General features: G+C 40.1%; 1 protein-coding gene across 1 annotated transcript in view; it reads left to right on the top strand.

Moving 5' to 3' along the window:
• Plppr4 (phospholipid phosphatase related 4) overlaps nt 1-7,182 on the top strand; it is a 41,623-nt gene extending 34,441 nt beyond the window's left edge. The window contains exons 6-7 of the mRNA XM_052730066.1: nt 364-537; nt 3,272-7,182. Coding sequence (XP_052586026.1) covers nt 364-537; nt 3,272-4,600 — 1,503 coding nt within the window. The 3' untranslated portion in view covers nt 4,601-7,182. The remainder of the gene's footprint in view (nt 1-363; nt 538-3,271) is intronic.
• Nucleotides 7,183-14,759: the final 7,577 nt, after the last annotated feature.

Genomic DNA, 14,759 nt, shown 5'->3' with positions numbered 1-14,759 from the left:
TAAGTGTTACACAATGAAGAGTCTTGTGTTTGATTGATACCACAGCCTGAGTAGTCTTTTGTGAGACAAATGTACTGAAATTTTATGGTTTATAACAGGGATATTCAGATTCTCTGGCCAAATCTATTGCTTCAATGTTTTTCAAACTTTGCCACAGTGAAATGAGAGCTCTGATGTTTATGTTATGAATGTTGCATGTGCTTTCCTCCTTGGTAGGTTGAGAACTTAGCCATGGCAAGGGGAATGGGTGAAAGTTACATCAAGTGTATCAGCCAGACTTTTGAGTTGAACTTTTTATTTGCCTAGACTTTTCTAACACAATGGCCTTTCCAGCATACTTAACTCACGTCTTTCGTTTTAAAGATGTACTTCAATTCCACATTAACCGATTCCTCCAAGCTCCTGAAACCTCTCTTGGTCTTCACATTTATCATCTGTGGAATCATCTGCGGGCTAACACGGATAACTCAGTATAAGAACCACCCAGTCGATGTCTATTGTGGCTTTTTAATAGGAGGAGGGATCGCCCTGTATCTGGTAAATAACATTATTACTATTTAGTAAAGTGCAGTTTAATACGGAAAGGCATGCATAGAATATTTTGTAGATTAATAAGCTACTCATGATGTATTTTATATTCATGAGAAAATCTTAGGGTGCACCATCAGTATAAGCCAAATTATACTCTACTTTCAATAAAATGATTTAATGAGTTCTTCTTATGAGCCGAAATTGATTTAAGACTTGTTATATCATAAAGAAAGCACACAGAGAGAATATCTTGTATACTGAAATTTTACACAAGAGGAAAGTGGATATAAGTAAAAGGAGGAATAGTGAAGGTTTAGTGAAAGTTGCTGTAATTTTCCCAACAACACAAATGTGCCACTTTCCTGAGTGTAGCTATGTTCCAACTAACAGTGAATTTTTACCATTTTATCATTTTTAAAATCTCTCAAACATGCTAAGTGTCTCCAAGATGAGTATCTGAATTATAAAGAAACTAATAGTGTCTATTGAACTCAGTCATGCATGCATCCTTTCATTCATCTTACTTATTCATTGTCTACCCATTGTTATCCACTATACAACAAAGGAAAATAAGATGCATCTTCATCGTGTAATGAGAAGCATCAGCATAAATGTTTACAACGTGCTTAGTGATGGAATGTGGTTCCTTGAGAATAGGAAACTGCCAAAGGAACATCAATAAGCCTTTCTAGAAATGCTTTGGTTTAAAAAAAATATTTTAAGGTAAAGAAAGTAGAAAGCTCATTCAAGTGGAAGATATTATCATACAAAGAGATAGATATGTGGAAGAGCAATTGGACAGAAAGGGAAGTGTTGGAATGAGAAATGATGACCAAATTTATAACTTGGGAGAGTGGACTTATGGTGACCACATTAGTAGACCATGAAAATAATGAAACTAACAGGTTGCTGAATTTGAGGAGTTCATGATAAATTAATAGGCATTCGAGTAGTTATGTCTGAAGGACAGAAGAGCCATGAGTACTTTGGAAGCCAGGGGCATTGTTTATAGAAGTAGCATTGTAATTATTTAGGGCATACAAAATTGCCAGGTCACAGAGTGAAAAGATCCCAAGACAATCAATATACAGGTGAAAGACAGGAACAGGCAACAAGAAGGAGACTGAGAGGGGCTGACAGAAAGGGGGGGAAAGTCAGTTGTCATAGCCACAGTTCTCAATCATGGGATCTTGGTACTTGCAAGAATTACAGAAAGCAGCAGAATACAAATTTAAGGCCAGCCTGGCCTACCTAGTGAAACCTTCTCAAAAAACAACAAAAATCAGTCTAAATATGATGGCACATGCCTGAAATCCTAGCACTTGAGAGGCAGCGGCAGATAAAATGGCTGTAAGTTTGAGGCCAGCCTGATCTATGTAACAAATTCCAGGCCCATTAGGGTGACATAGATATTGGTGTAATTATTAAGGCCACTCCACGTAGTTAAAAGGAGATTTATTTAATGGCGTAACTTACAAATTAAGGGATAGGTAGGTCGCGGGGTCTGGGGAAGGTGTATCGCAGTCCAGCGGTGTTCTCTGGAGCTCTGCTTGGTCCACCTCTCCAGTCCAAGGTCCCGCAACAGAGAGAGCGCCCGCCGATCCAGATCTCGGGTCCCCAGGCGCCTCCTTTCGCCCTGCCTTGTAGGCGTGACAGTTGCCGAAGTCTCAATGGGGGTTGGAACTTCCAGATCAAAGCTGGAATGGCTACCCACTACACATAGTGAGATCCTGTCTCAATACACACACACACACACACACACACACACACACACACACACACACAAGGGGGGGGAGAATTTATTTTATTCTGTTTGCACCTTGTGCCCCGAAAATGGAACATTATCATTCCTACGCACATGCTGCTCCTCAGAGTCAAGCATTCTGTAAAATACTGAAACCATAAAATTGCATTACTTAGATTTAAAAAGTAGACCCAGCCACCTTCAATTGAAATTAGCTCACAGGCAGACACCTGCTTCACAATCGGTCTCTGGAAATCCAGCAGGCATTCGATCTCCTGTAACCAGGGTAACAATTTTGAAACAGAAATGTAACCTTTTCCAAATCTAAAACAAATAAAAAACCGGTGGACTAAGGAGGAAGACAAATTAAATAGAATTTGGCCCACATTTGTTGTAAAGCCATAATTGAATCCAACTTTCCCGTTGAAAGGTCAAGTTTAAGGCAGACGGGCAAGGCTGGAGTCAGTGTGACTTGCAAGAATGTGTGTCCCTGCCCTCGTTTTCAAACGCCGCACAGCGTTTTTATGAATGATCCATTGTTCTCTATTTCCCGCAGCTCCTCTGCTTGCCGTCAGAAGGTATGAGCGAAAATGGAAGGGAACATAAATTTTTCAGGCCTCTTGGGCTGTCACTCAAAATGAAACTCCTAGTCCAGAAAAAAAAAAAAAATGAATAGCTTTGGAAGGCAGGAAAATGTCCTTATTTCTCTCATTGTCTATCTTTTCTTTTCAAAACACACAGAGAGTGTGACAACATGGGGGGGGGGGGGGGACTGAAAGGAATCGTCCCTATTTCTAAGCAATTAGTTCAGTGATCTAGATAGTGGCAAGCCACCCCCCACCCCGAGTTATTGTACTTTTGTTTTCATTGTTTTATTAGTCCGTGGCGTATGCACAGTATCTACCTCAGTTACATGCTCCCTTGGGCATTCTAAGGGAAACTTTATTAACAGCATCTTTTAGTGTGTGATGTTTGTTGTTTTCCCTTGAACACCAGGGCCTATATGCTGTGGGGAATTTTCTGCCTAGTGAAGAGAGTATGCTCCAGCAGAGAGATGCCCTCAGGTCACTGACAGACCTCAATCAAGACCCCAGCAGGGTTTTATCAGCTAAAAATGGTAGCAGCAGTGATGGAATTGCTCACACAGAGGGCATCCTCAACCGAAATCACAGGGATGCAAGCTCCTTAACAAATCTCAAGAGGGCCAACGCTGACGTAGAAATCATCACTCCTCGGAGTCCCATGGGGAAGGAGAGCATGGTGACCTTCAGCAACACGCTGCCCAGAGCCAACACCCCTTCGGTGGAAGATCCCGTGAGAAGAAACGCGAGCATCCATGCCTCCATGGATTCTGCCAGGTCCAAGCAGCTCCTCACTCAGTGGAAGAGCAAGAACGAAAGCCGCAAGATGTCCCTGCAGGTTATGGACACTGAGCCCGAAGGGCAGTCACCACCTAGGTCCATAGAAATGAGGTCCAGCTCAGAGCCTTCGAGGGTGGGGGTGAATGGAGACCACCATGTCCCAGGCAATCAGTACCTCAAGATCCAGCCTGGCACTGTCCCCGGGTGCAACAATAGCATGCCTGGAGGGCCACGCGTGTCCATCCAGTCCCGCCCTGGCTCCTCCCAACTGGTGCACATCCCCGAGGAGACCCAGGAAAACATAAGCACTTCGCCCAAGAGCAGTTCTGCACGGGCCAAGTGGCTGAAAGCCGCAGAGAAGACGGTGGCCTGTAACCGGAGCAACAGCCAGCCCCGCATCATGCAGGTCATCGCCATGTCTAAGCAACAGGGCGTGCTGCAGAGCAGCCCCAAGAATGCTGAGGGTAGCACGGTCACCTGCACAGGCTCCATCCGCTACAAAACCCTGACGGACCACGAGCCGGGCGGCATCGTGCGGGTGGAGGCCCACCCCGAGAACAACAGGCCCATCATCCAGATCCCATCCACCGAGGGCGAAGGCAGCGGCTCCTGGAAGTGGAAAGCTCCAGAGAAGGGTAGCCTGCGCCAAACCTACGAGCTCAACGATCTCAACAGGGACTCGGAAAGCTGCGAGTCCCTCAAAGACAGCTTTGGTTCTGGAGATCGCAAGAGAAGCAACATTGATAGCAGTGAGCACCACCACCACGGCATCACCACCATCCGAGTGACCCCGGTGGAGGGCAGCGAGATAGGCTCAGAGACGCTCTCGGTGTCCTCCTCACGCGACTCCACCCTGCGCAGGAAGGGCAACATTATCTTGATTCCCGAAAGAAGCAACAGCCCTGAAAACACGAGAAACATCTTCTACAAAGGAACGTCCCCGACGCGGGCTTATAAGGATTGAGCGATGATGGTCCTTCCTGCCATCATATGGGTGACCACCACCACCCTCAAGACCACACATTTATTCTACCTGTGCTTTTTGTTTTGTTTTGTTTTTTGTTTGTTTGTTGTTTTATTTTGTTTTTTTCAGGAGGATTTGGAAAGCCTTCTTGCCCAACTAGAAGATTGTTCACCATCAGCCCGGAACTCTCATTGAACTACCACAGAAATCGTGGCAATTTTACACCAAGGGAAAGGAAAAGCACAACGCAAGACCTGAACTAATCTCATCACCTGAACAGTTCTTAAGACAGAGGCTTCGCAGAGGGCAGTATTAAGACAAAGCGGTTTCCTTCTATGTGTAGTATTTAACTTTCTGAATGTGCCAACTTTGAGATTTTTTTTTTCATTATATTTAGCTGTGGGAATCCAAAACACACAGGTTTTCCCTACAGCAGAGGCCATGCAGTATTATATATTATTCATTTTTTGCTGAATCTGCACCAGAAGCGCAGTCTGGGAGGTGCTGATTATTACAGTTCATATACCATGTAAACTCTTAAACTCTACTTAGCTGTGAAATAGTGGTGTGCAACCCCTCGTCAGAGAAATGCTCCTTTATTCTGAAGATGTGGTAGAATAGACCGTCCTCGGCTTCCCTGTAGTGGCTCTCTCACAGTGAAAAAAAAAATGTTTTGAAAAAGGTTCTGAGCATTTCTTTGAAAAAATGCATTTTTCAACATCTGAAACTCTGTAGGAATGTTTTCAGTGAAAGGGAATAACTAGTTATCTGCACCATTTTTCTGCTTTTTATTTAAGTATTGGCAATGCTGATTTCTGGTATTTTTAGTGAGTATATTTGCATACTTAAAACATTGTTTTAGAGAATATTTTGTAATTACTGTGATTATATTTTCCATTTTATGGCTTCTCCTTGGTTTATTAGGTGTTTTGAGGTTATACATATATTCTTCTATTTTAAAAAGCAAAAATGACTATTTACATTCCTTGTGTAAACTACACTGCTGTGAAGTCATAAACAAGAAATCTGAGCCAAAAGTTGAGATTGTGGGTTCCATTGCCAGACATGTCGGTCAAGTTCAAGATGTCTCCAACCTGATGGCACAGGTTATGACGTCACTGAGTAATCACAAAATTTCATTTTGATATTGATCCAGAGAATTTCACTTTTGCATTATCTTGATAATAAATTGGAGCCACAGTGGGGTGAGCTTGACTCTCTTCCGTGACATACTTGTAATGAGACACTAACAGGAAGAATCCAGGCAAGTGCTAATTGATAAATCAAAATGTCTCCCAGTATAAATTAAGAAAGTGTATCTTCAAAATATCAGACCAGGCATTGGCTTTTGTGCTTAGAGTGTAACCGGCCGTTTTGGCTGCCTGTCTTGAATCAAAAGCCTTGAGCCTAAATCAAAGGAAACCATATTATTGGTAGCAAGGAGAACACAAACAAATTATTTTGAAGTGTTTTTCCAAGTTAGATATTTAAAGGGTGGAGAAATATTTGGTTCTTGAAATTTGGTGTTAAACACTGTTATGCCATATCTTAAGGATTATAATGTACACTTGATGATTGCCAAGAGGGAAAAAAAGAAAGAAAACACAGAGCTGGTTGATCTGAACTCAGTGCAGTTTCCAATGTGAACAACAGCTATCCAGCAAGGATTCCTTCCATCCCATTATCAGCTTCTCCATGCAAAGGGCAGAGCTTTTTAGAGAACTCAACCTCCTAAGGCATTAGGAATTTAGCTGAAACCAGCAGAATTGAAAACTCTGGCAATAAAATACAGACTTAACAGTAACCCTTCTGGTAATTTCCTTCTCAGAGAAGGAAGTGGGAGTAAAATGTTGCCTTCCCCACTTCTTACATCACCACTGTCACGATGTCCCCGCAGTTCCTAGAGGGAAGGGTGGACTGGTTTTAGTACTCTGAAGAAAAACCAAGCTGCAGTATTTGAGGTGCAGTATGATATTTCCTAATCTTTCCTATTTCTTAACAAAAAAGATTTTAAAGTACTTCTCTAGTCATTGAATTTTTTTTCTTTACATACTATTGATATATTCTTTTTCTACTCAAAGTGCCAAAGGCTACAGTTTTTAATGACTTAACAAATTGTACCACATTGTTAAGGAAATATAATGATAGACACTAGAATTCAGACCTCTGCATGTATATTTGATAACACATCTTTTGTAAAAAATAAATAATTACAAAAAATTTGTTTACATTCCACTGGTACCTTAATTTAAAATAAATCAGACTAGCAGGTGTTATCTCTCCTTAGTGTTCTATTTATCTTATTTGCTAATGAGAACACTTCTTCTTTTGTTAGGCTGTGCTTTATTGATAAAACCAAGTATTGAATAAAGAGAGTTAATTATCTTTTTAAAGTAAATAAAATTATGAATATATAATATATATGAAGTATTGTGTTTAATAAAATGTTATGCAATGTTTTCCAAACTGATAAAGTTTGTAAAGTGCTATAAATGTATTTTGTTAAGTACAGATCAAAGCTATCGTGTGAGTATATTGTGCTAACATCATAGAAATAAAGATTAGATTTCTTCATCAAAAAATATTTGGGTTTTTATTTCAGATGGAATAAGAATTGATAACAACTTGGAAAAGGCTAAGGAAAGTATAAATATGAGTTGGTTAAACTCATAGTTGATGAGAAAGAAAGAGTATTGCATTAAGAAAGGAAAGTTTGTCACACTATATGTTTGTTTGTTTAGAAATTTTATCTCAGGAGGCTGGAGAGACTGTTCAGTGGTTAACAACACTTCCTTCTCTTGCAGAGGACCTGAGTTCAGTTGCCAGTACCCACAAGTGCCTCACAACGGCCTATAACTACACTCCCTCTTCTGGCCTCTTTGAGTACCTACACACATAAGGCACACACATATGCACATACAATTAAGTAAAAATAGATCTTTTTTAAAAAAAATTTTGTGCCATGCTTATTATGGGATGTCTCTTGCACTTAAACATACTTTTCCACTCTTTAATACTATAATATATAAAAAATGAAATAAGAAAGTCAAGTGGTCTTAATTTTTTTGTTTTTTTTTTAATTTTGAAATACAATTCAGTTCTACATATCAGCCACGGATTCCCTTGTTCTCCCCTCTCCCGCCCCCCTCACTTTCCCCCCAGCCTACCCCCATTCCCACCTCCTCCAGGGCAAAGACTCCCCCGGGGACTGAGATCAAACTGGTAGACTCAGTCCAGGCAGGTCCAGTCCCCTCCTCCCAGGCCGAGCCAAGCGACCCTGCATAGGCCCCAGGTTTCAAACAGCCAACTCATGCAATGAGCACAGGACCCGGTCCCACTGCTTGGGTGCCTCCCAAACAGATCAAGCCAATCAACTGTCTCACCCATTCAGAGGGCCTGATCCAGTTGGGGACCCCTCAGCCATTGGTTCATAGTTCATGTGTTTCCATTCGTTTGGCTATTTGTCCCTGTGCTTTATCCAACCTTGGTCTCAACAATTCTCGCTCATATAAACCCTATTCTTTCTCGATAATTGGACTCCCAGAGCTCCACCTGGGGCCTAGCCATGGATCTCTGCATCCAGATCCCTTAGTCGTTGGATGGGGTTTCTAGCATGACAATTAGGGTGTTTGGCCATCCCATCACCAGAGTAGGTCAGTTCAGAATGTCTCTCGACCATTGCCAGCAGTCTGTTGTGGGGGTATCTTTGTGGATTTCTGTGGGCCTCTCTAGCACTTTGCTTCTTCCTATTCTCATGTGGTCTTCATTTACCATGGTCTCCTATTCCTTGTTCTCCCTCTCTGTTGTTGATCCAGCTGGGATCTCCCACTCCCCCAAGCTCTCTTTCCCTCAACCCTCACCCTTCATTACCCCCACTCATGTCCAGGCTGTTCATGTAGATCTCTTCCATTTCTCCATCATTGGGCAATCCCCATGTCTTTCTTGGGGTCCTGTTTTCCAGGTAGCCTCCCTGGTGATGTGAGTAGCAGTCCAGTCATCCTTGTTCCACATCTAGTATCCTCCTATGAGTGAGTACATATCATGTTTGTCTTTCTGAGTCTGGGTTACCTTACTCAGGATGATAAAAGACATGCGCTTACAGAATGGATACGAAAGCAGGACCCATCTTTCTGAGGCATACAAGAAACACATCTCAAATTCAAAGATAGACACTACCTAAAAATAAAATTAAAAGGCTGAGAAAGACTTTCCAATAAGAAACAAGCAGGTGTAGCCATCCTGATATCCAGCAAAATAGACTTCAAACTAAAATCAATCAAAAGAGATCAAGAGGGGCATTACATATTCATCACAGGAAAGATCCACCAAGATGAAGTTTCATTTCTGAACATTTATGCCCCAAACACAAGGGCACCCACATATGTAAAAGAAATATTACTAAAGCTTAAATCACATATAAAACCCCACACATTAATAGTGGGAGACCTCAACACCCTACTTTCACCACTGGACAGATCTCCCAAATTGAAACTTAACAGAGAAATAAAGGACTTAACTGATGTCATGACTCAAATGGACTTAATCGATATCTACAGAACATTCCATCCTAACAAAAAAGAATATACCTTCTTCTCAGCACCCCATGGAACCTTCTCTAAAATCGACCACATACTTGGCCACAAAACAAATCTCAACAGATACAAAACAATTGGAATAACCTCCTGTGTTCTATCAGACCACCATGGTCTAAAGTTAGATTTCAACAACAACAAAAACTACAGAAATCCTACAATCTCATGGAAACTGAATAATACTCAACTGAATCACCAATGGGTTAAGGAAGAAATAAAGAAAGAAATTAAAGACTTCCTAGAGATCAACAAAAATGAAGACACCACATACCCAAACCTATCGGACACTATGAAAGCAGTGCTAAGAGGAAAATTCATAGCACTAAATGCCCATATAAATAAGGTGGAGAAATCTCACACTAGTGACTTAACAGCACACCTGAAAGCTCTAGAACAAGAAGAAGCACAATCTCCCAGGAAAAATAGACGCCAGGAAATTATCAAAGTGAGAACTGAAATCAATAAAATAGAAACAAAGAGAACAATACAAAAAATTAATGAAACAAAGAGTTGGTTCTTTGAGAAAATCAACAAGATAGACAAGCCCTTATCCAAACTAACCAAAAGACAGAGGGAGAGCATCCAAATCAACAAAATCAGAAATGAAAAGGGGGACATAACAACAGACATTGAGGAAATCCAGAGAATCATCAGATCATACTTCAAAAACCTCTACTCCACAAAACTGGAAAACTTAAAAGAAATGGATAACTTTCTGGATAGGTACCACATACCTAAGTTAAATCAAGACCAGATAAACTATTTAAATAGTCCAATAACCCCTAACGAAATAGAAACAGTCATTAAAAGTCTCCCAACCAAAAAAAGCCCAGGACCAGATGGTTTCAGCGCAGAATTCTACCAGATCTTCAAAGAAGAGTTAATACCAATACTCTCTAAATCGTTCCACACAATAGAAACAGAAGGAACATTACCAAACTCCTTCTATGAGGCTACAATTACCCTGATTCCTAAACCAAACAAGGATACAACAAAGAAAGAGAACTACAGACCGATCTTCTTCATGAACATTGATCCAAAAATACTCAATGAAATACTGGCAAACAGACTCCAAGAACACATTAAAACAATTATTCACCATGATCAAGTAGGCTTCATTCCAGGGATGCAAGGGTGGTTCAACATACAAAAGTCCATCAAAGTAATACACCATATAAACAAACTCAAAGGAAAAAAACCACATGATCATCTCACTAGATGCAGAAAAGGCATTTGACAAAATCCAACACCCCTTCATGATAAAGGTCTTGGAGCGATCAGAAATACAGGGAACATACCTAAACATAATAAAGGCGATTTACAGCAAGCCAACAGGCAACATCAAATTAAATGGAGAGAAACTCAAAGCAATTCCACTAAAATCAGTCACGAGGCAAGGCTGTCCGCTCTCCCCATACTTATTCAATATAGTACTTGAAGTTCTAGCCAGAGCAATAAGACAACATAAGGAGATTAAGGGGTCTTAATGTTTAAAAGTAGTCAATATAGCCTTCTCAATTATGGTCTTTCACGCCATTGTAGGCAGAAATGTTGCAGTTTTTCTTAAAAGAGTGCTTGACAATTAACTATATTTTCTTTCAAGCCATAAGTGCCCACTCTCTGACTTATACTGCTCTATATCACATTAGAAATTGTTAATACAAGGTTTAGATTACAACCAAGATTTATGCTTTAATCCAATGGCTTTAAGCACTATGCTCTATGAACACAAAGTGGCAGTTATCTATAAATGACACTAAGTTTTTACAACTGTTCAGTAGCAATCATTTTCATGGATACCAAGGGATGAGATCATTACTGCTGCCTAGACAATAGCCAATGCAGGCTGCTATGAAATTATGCAAATATTCTGGTTTTACAAACAATATGCAAACCACAATGTCTGTCTCATAATTATTTAAGTGCAGTTTTAAACTACTTTGATTCCTTAAATCTTTGTTTCTGAATCAGCTATACCAGCTTTCTGAAGAATTTCTGAAGAATATCCAACAAAATATATAAGTTTCTGTGGATTAGCAATACTGTTTTATCCAGCAAATAAAACTACTGATATGGAAACAGAAAATTACCTGATCAAATGTCTAATGATTATTGCCCTCTTTGGCTACAAGGTTAGAAGAAATGAGAAAATACAGGATGTTTAGAGTCTGTGTCAACCATTTTACCATATAATATATCAAAAGAGGTGATTTGTGTAGTTATGTCCCCAGAACAAACTTCATCTTGTGAGGACTCAAGTGAGCAGCTTCTGTAGACCTAAGAAGCTGTCATCACAGCTGCCATTTCTTTCTTTTATAGGTCAAGAGCTTAATGGTGTTGTAGTCCCCACCCCAGAGCAAAGGAACACAAAAATGCATGTGTGGTTGCAAGAGTAATCTAGTTAATATCATTGAAAGCAAGCAAAATGAATTGCAATGTTTTATTCTAAGAGGGAAACACACCTGCAAAACAGGGAATGACGTGTGTATGACCCTGTACTGCTGTGGGATGGTCTGTATGTTAAGTGTGTTGCTGATTGGTCAATAAATAAATCACTGATTGGCCAGTGGCTAGGCAGGAAGTATAGGCAGGACAAGGAGGAGAATAATGCTGAGAAGTGGAAGGCTGAGTCAGAGACACTGCCAGCCGCCACGATGACAAACAGCATGTGAAGATGCCGGTAAGCCACTAGCTACACTGTACTTCATTTCCTCTGGATGTTGGAGATGTAGCCTGCATTTATTTGGTAGAAAGCTTTAAAATGCTAGGATCAAACATTCCAGTTGGAAGACAATATAGATTCCAGTAACAGTATGTGGCTTATGGTATATAAAAATGTAGTTATAGGAACTCTTTAGTAACCATGCCACCTAGTTTCAAGAAAATATCTAAGTGAACCATTAATACAGAGAAGAGCTATTTCATTATTCCATAAATGTAGTCACAAGTTCCTAGCTGTGCATATCCATGCCTCACAGGTGATGTCAAAGACTGGGTTAACCCTAGTTCTGTTGCTAATCCAATTTTCCAAGCTTGTAGTGTGTCCATTTCATCTCATTGTATTGTCTATTTTAAGATCTTCTTATCATTGCCATAAGAAAATCTATCAAAAATCTAAAGTCTCTTTATAAAATGGTAAAACAAACATTTAAATGAATGAGTCTGAAAAAATATGAATGTGTTATAGTCATACAAATTCACCCTTTTCCTTAATGAATTCAGGGTGCTATGTAGGGTAGTAATGGCCACACCTTTGTTGGAAATTGAGATGCTCTATAAACTAGGATCCCTGGCTTCTTCCCTATGGATATGTGTCCACCTGATAGCCTGTGATGTATAGATAAGGTATGCTGTCTTGGAGTTTTGGAAAATATAGTTTATTCCACCTCCAGGTTAGTTTCCCCCATTGTGAGACTAAGTTGAATTATGACAGGCATTTCAAAAACTGTCTCAGAAGAGCTCAAACACTTAAGTATAAAATATATAACTTTGTGTTAAGAACAGGAGAAAAATACTTCAAATCTAAGATTTTTGAATTCTGGTCTGCAAATATATTTTCCTAGTCTGGAGTTTGTCTTATCATATTTTGAATAAGCTCTTTCCTTTGCACCAACCTTCAGGGATGCATACTTATTGATATATAATTGTCAAATAAAAATTGTATGTGGTTAAGGTATACTCAGGGGTGTCTGATATATTAACACATATATGTTGTGAAATGGTTGCCATAATTAATCTAGTGGGAAAACAATGGTCCAACCATTCTGAAATGCAGTTTGGTCATGTCTTAGTTACTTTCCTATTGTTGTGACAAAGCACCACCACAAAAGAGATTAAATTTATGAAAGAATTTAATTGGGGGCTTGCTTAAAGTTGTGGAGGATGAGTCCATGGCCATCATGGTGGGGAGCATGGCACCTGGCAGGATTGGCACTGCGGCAGTAGCCGAGAACTTTACCTGTTGAGATAACAACCATGAGGCAGAGAGAGAGCTAAATGGGAATGGTGTGTGCTTTTGAAACTTCAAAGCCCATGCCCTCCAACAAGACAACATCTCCTAATCCTTCCCAAACAGTTCCACCAACTGCAGACCAAGAATTCACATATATGAGCCTACTGGAGTCATTATAATTCAGATCACCACAGACCATTTCTTTTTAAGCTAAACATATACTCACCATGTGGACCAGGAACTATAATTTTGTCCATTTAGCACATAGAAAAGGAAACTTGTGCTTCCACACCAAAAGTCTGGCCCATAGTCATTCAAAGATGCTTCATTATTAGTAGACCAAAAACAACCCAGATGTCCTTTTGCGTGTGAACCATTAAAACATTATACATCCATCCTGTGGAATACTATTCTGCGATTAAAAACACAAATGTATCTAACTTGAATGATTCTCCAGGAACTGAGCAGAAAATAATCAGACAGGTCCAGAGAGATGGCTTGGCTGTTAAAAGCTAGGCAGACAAGCCAACACAGAACTGTCACAAATTATATGATTCTATCATTTGAGGTAAGTAATTTTGATATTAAAAAGCCCATACTTAGAGAGAGGGATTTGCAGTCTTTAACATATGACTTCTAAGTTCACTCTGTTGGTTGCAAATTCCCAGCAGAATGAAGTCAAGGAAAAGCCACTTTGGCTTCAAAATGATACATAATTAGCATCCGTCATTCACAATCTACCCCATGGGCCTTATCTATACCACCTTGCAGCAAAGGAAGAGGCCTGGGCTCAGCTAAAATTCTTTGTCTTCTCCAAGTAGGTGAAAGACAGGCGTAGTCCTGATGGCTGTTTAAATCCTCTTTACTCTTAAAGGCTATATCTCAATCCTACCTGGTAAGACCTGAGAAATCCCGACTTCTGTGAACAAATACTACAGTCACCCATGTTCCACACATGAGAAAACAGAATATATGGGAGAGACTTATTTATCAACACAACTGTCATGTGTCAGGGGGACACTGGGAACAGGGACATGGTCTGTTGATCACATTTTAGACCCTCCCTGGTCATTACATCACTCCATTGCATTGGGCAATGAATTTTGTCTTTCATTTATTTTCACTGAATCTTTGAACACAAGACCAAACACATTTCTTCTCAAAGAATTTATCCACCACCCCCCTTTTGAGACTGTGAAAAAATCTCTGTTGGATATAATCTGTGTATTTGCTTCATCATACAGTTTATATCATCAATCGTTTTGATGAATGAGGCATGTAACTTTTATCACACACTGTACTTTTGAAGAGCTTCTACCACCCCAGGTGTTCAATAGGCAGAAAATAATTAAGTTCAGAATTCACTGAAGTAAGCAAATGATCTAATTTTATCTATAGAGGAAAAAGAGAATTTGAAGTAGATGTTAGAAGGGAGAGCTGGTCCAATGGCTAAGGGCGCTTGCTGCACTTGCACAGGATCTGAGTTTAGTTTCCATCACCCTCCTCAATTGGCTCACAACCACCAGTAACTCTAGCTCCAGGGAATATGATGCCATCTTTTTTTCTCCTCCACAGATGCCTGAGCACACATGGTGTACACATACACACAGAAAGA

Source organism: Peromyscus californicus, unplaced genomic scaffold (genome assembly GCF_007827085.1).
Source record: "Peromyscus californicus insignis strain IS unplaced genomic scaffold, ASM782708v3 Scaffold_9__1_contigs__length_137607984, whole genome shotgun sequence".
NCBI classification, from domain to species: Eukaryota; Metazoa; Chordata; class Mammalia; order Rodentia; family Cricetidae; genus Peromyscus; species Peromyscus californicus.
The sequence above is the reverse complement of the archived record's forward strand: the minus strand, read 5'-3'. Positions and strand labels throughout refer to the sequence as shown.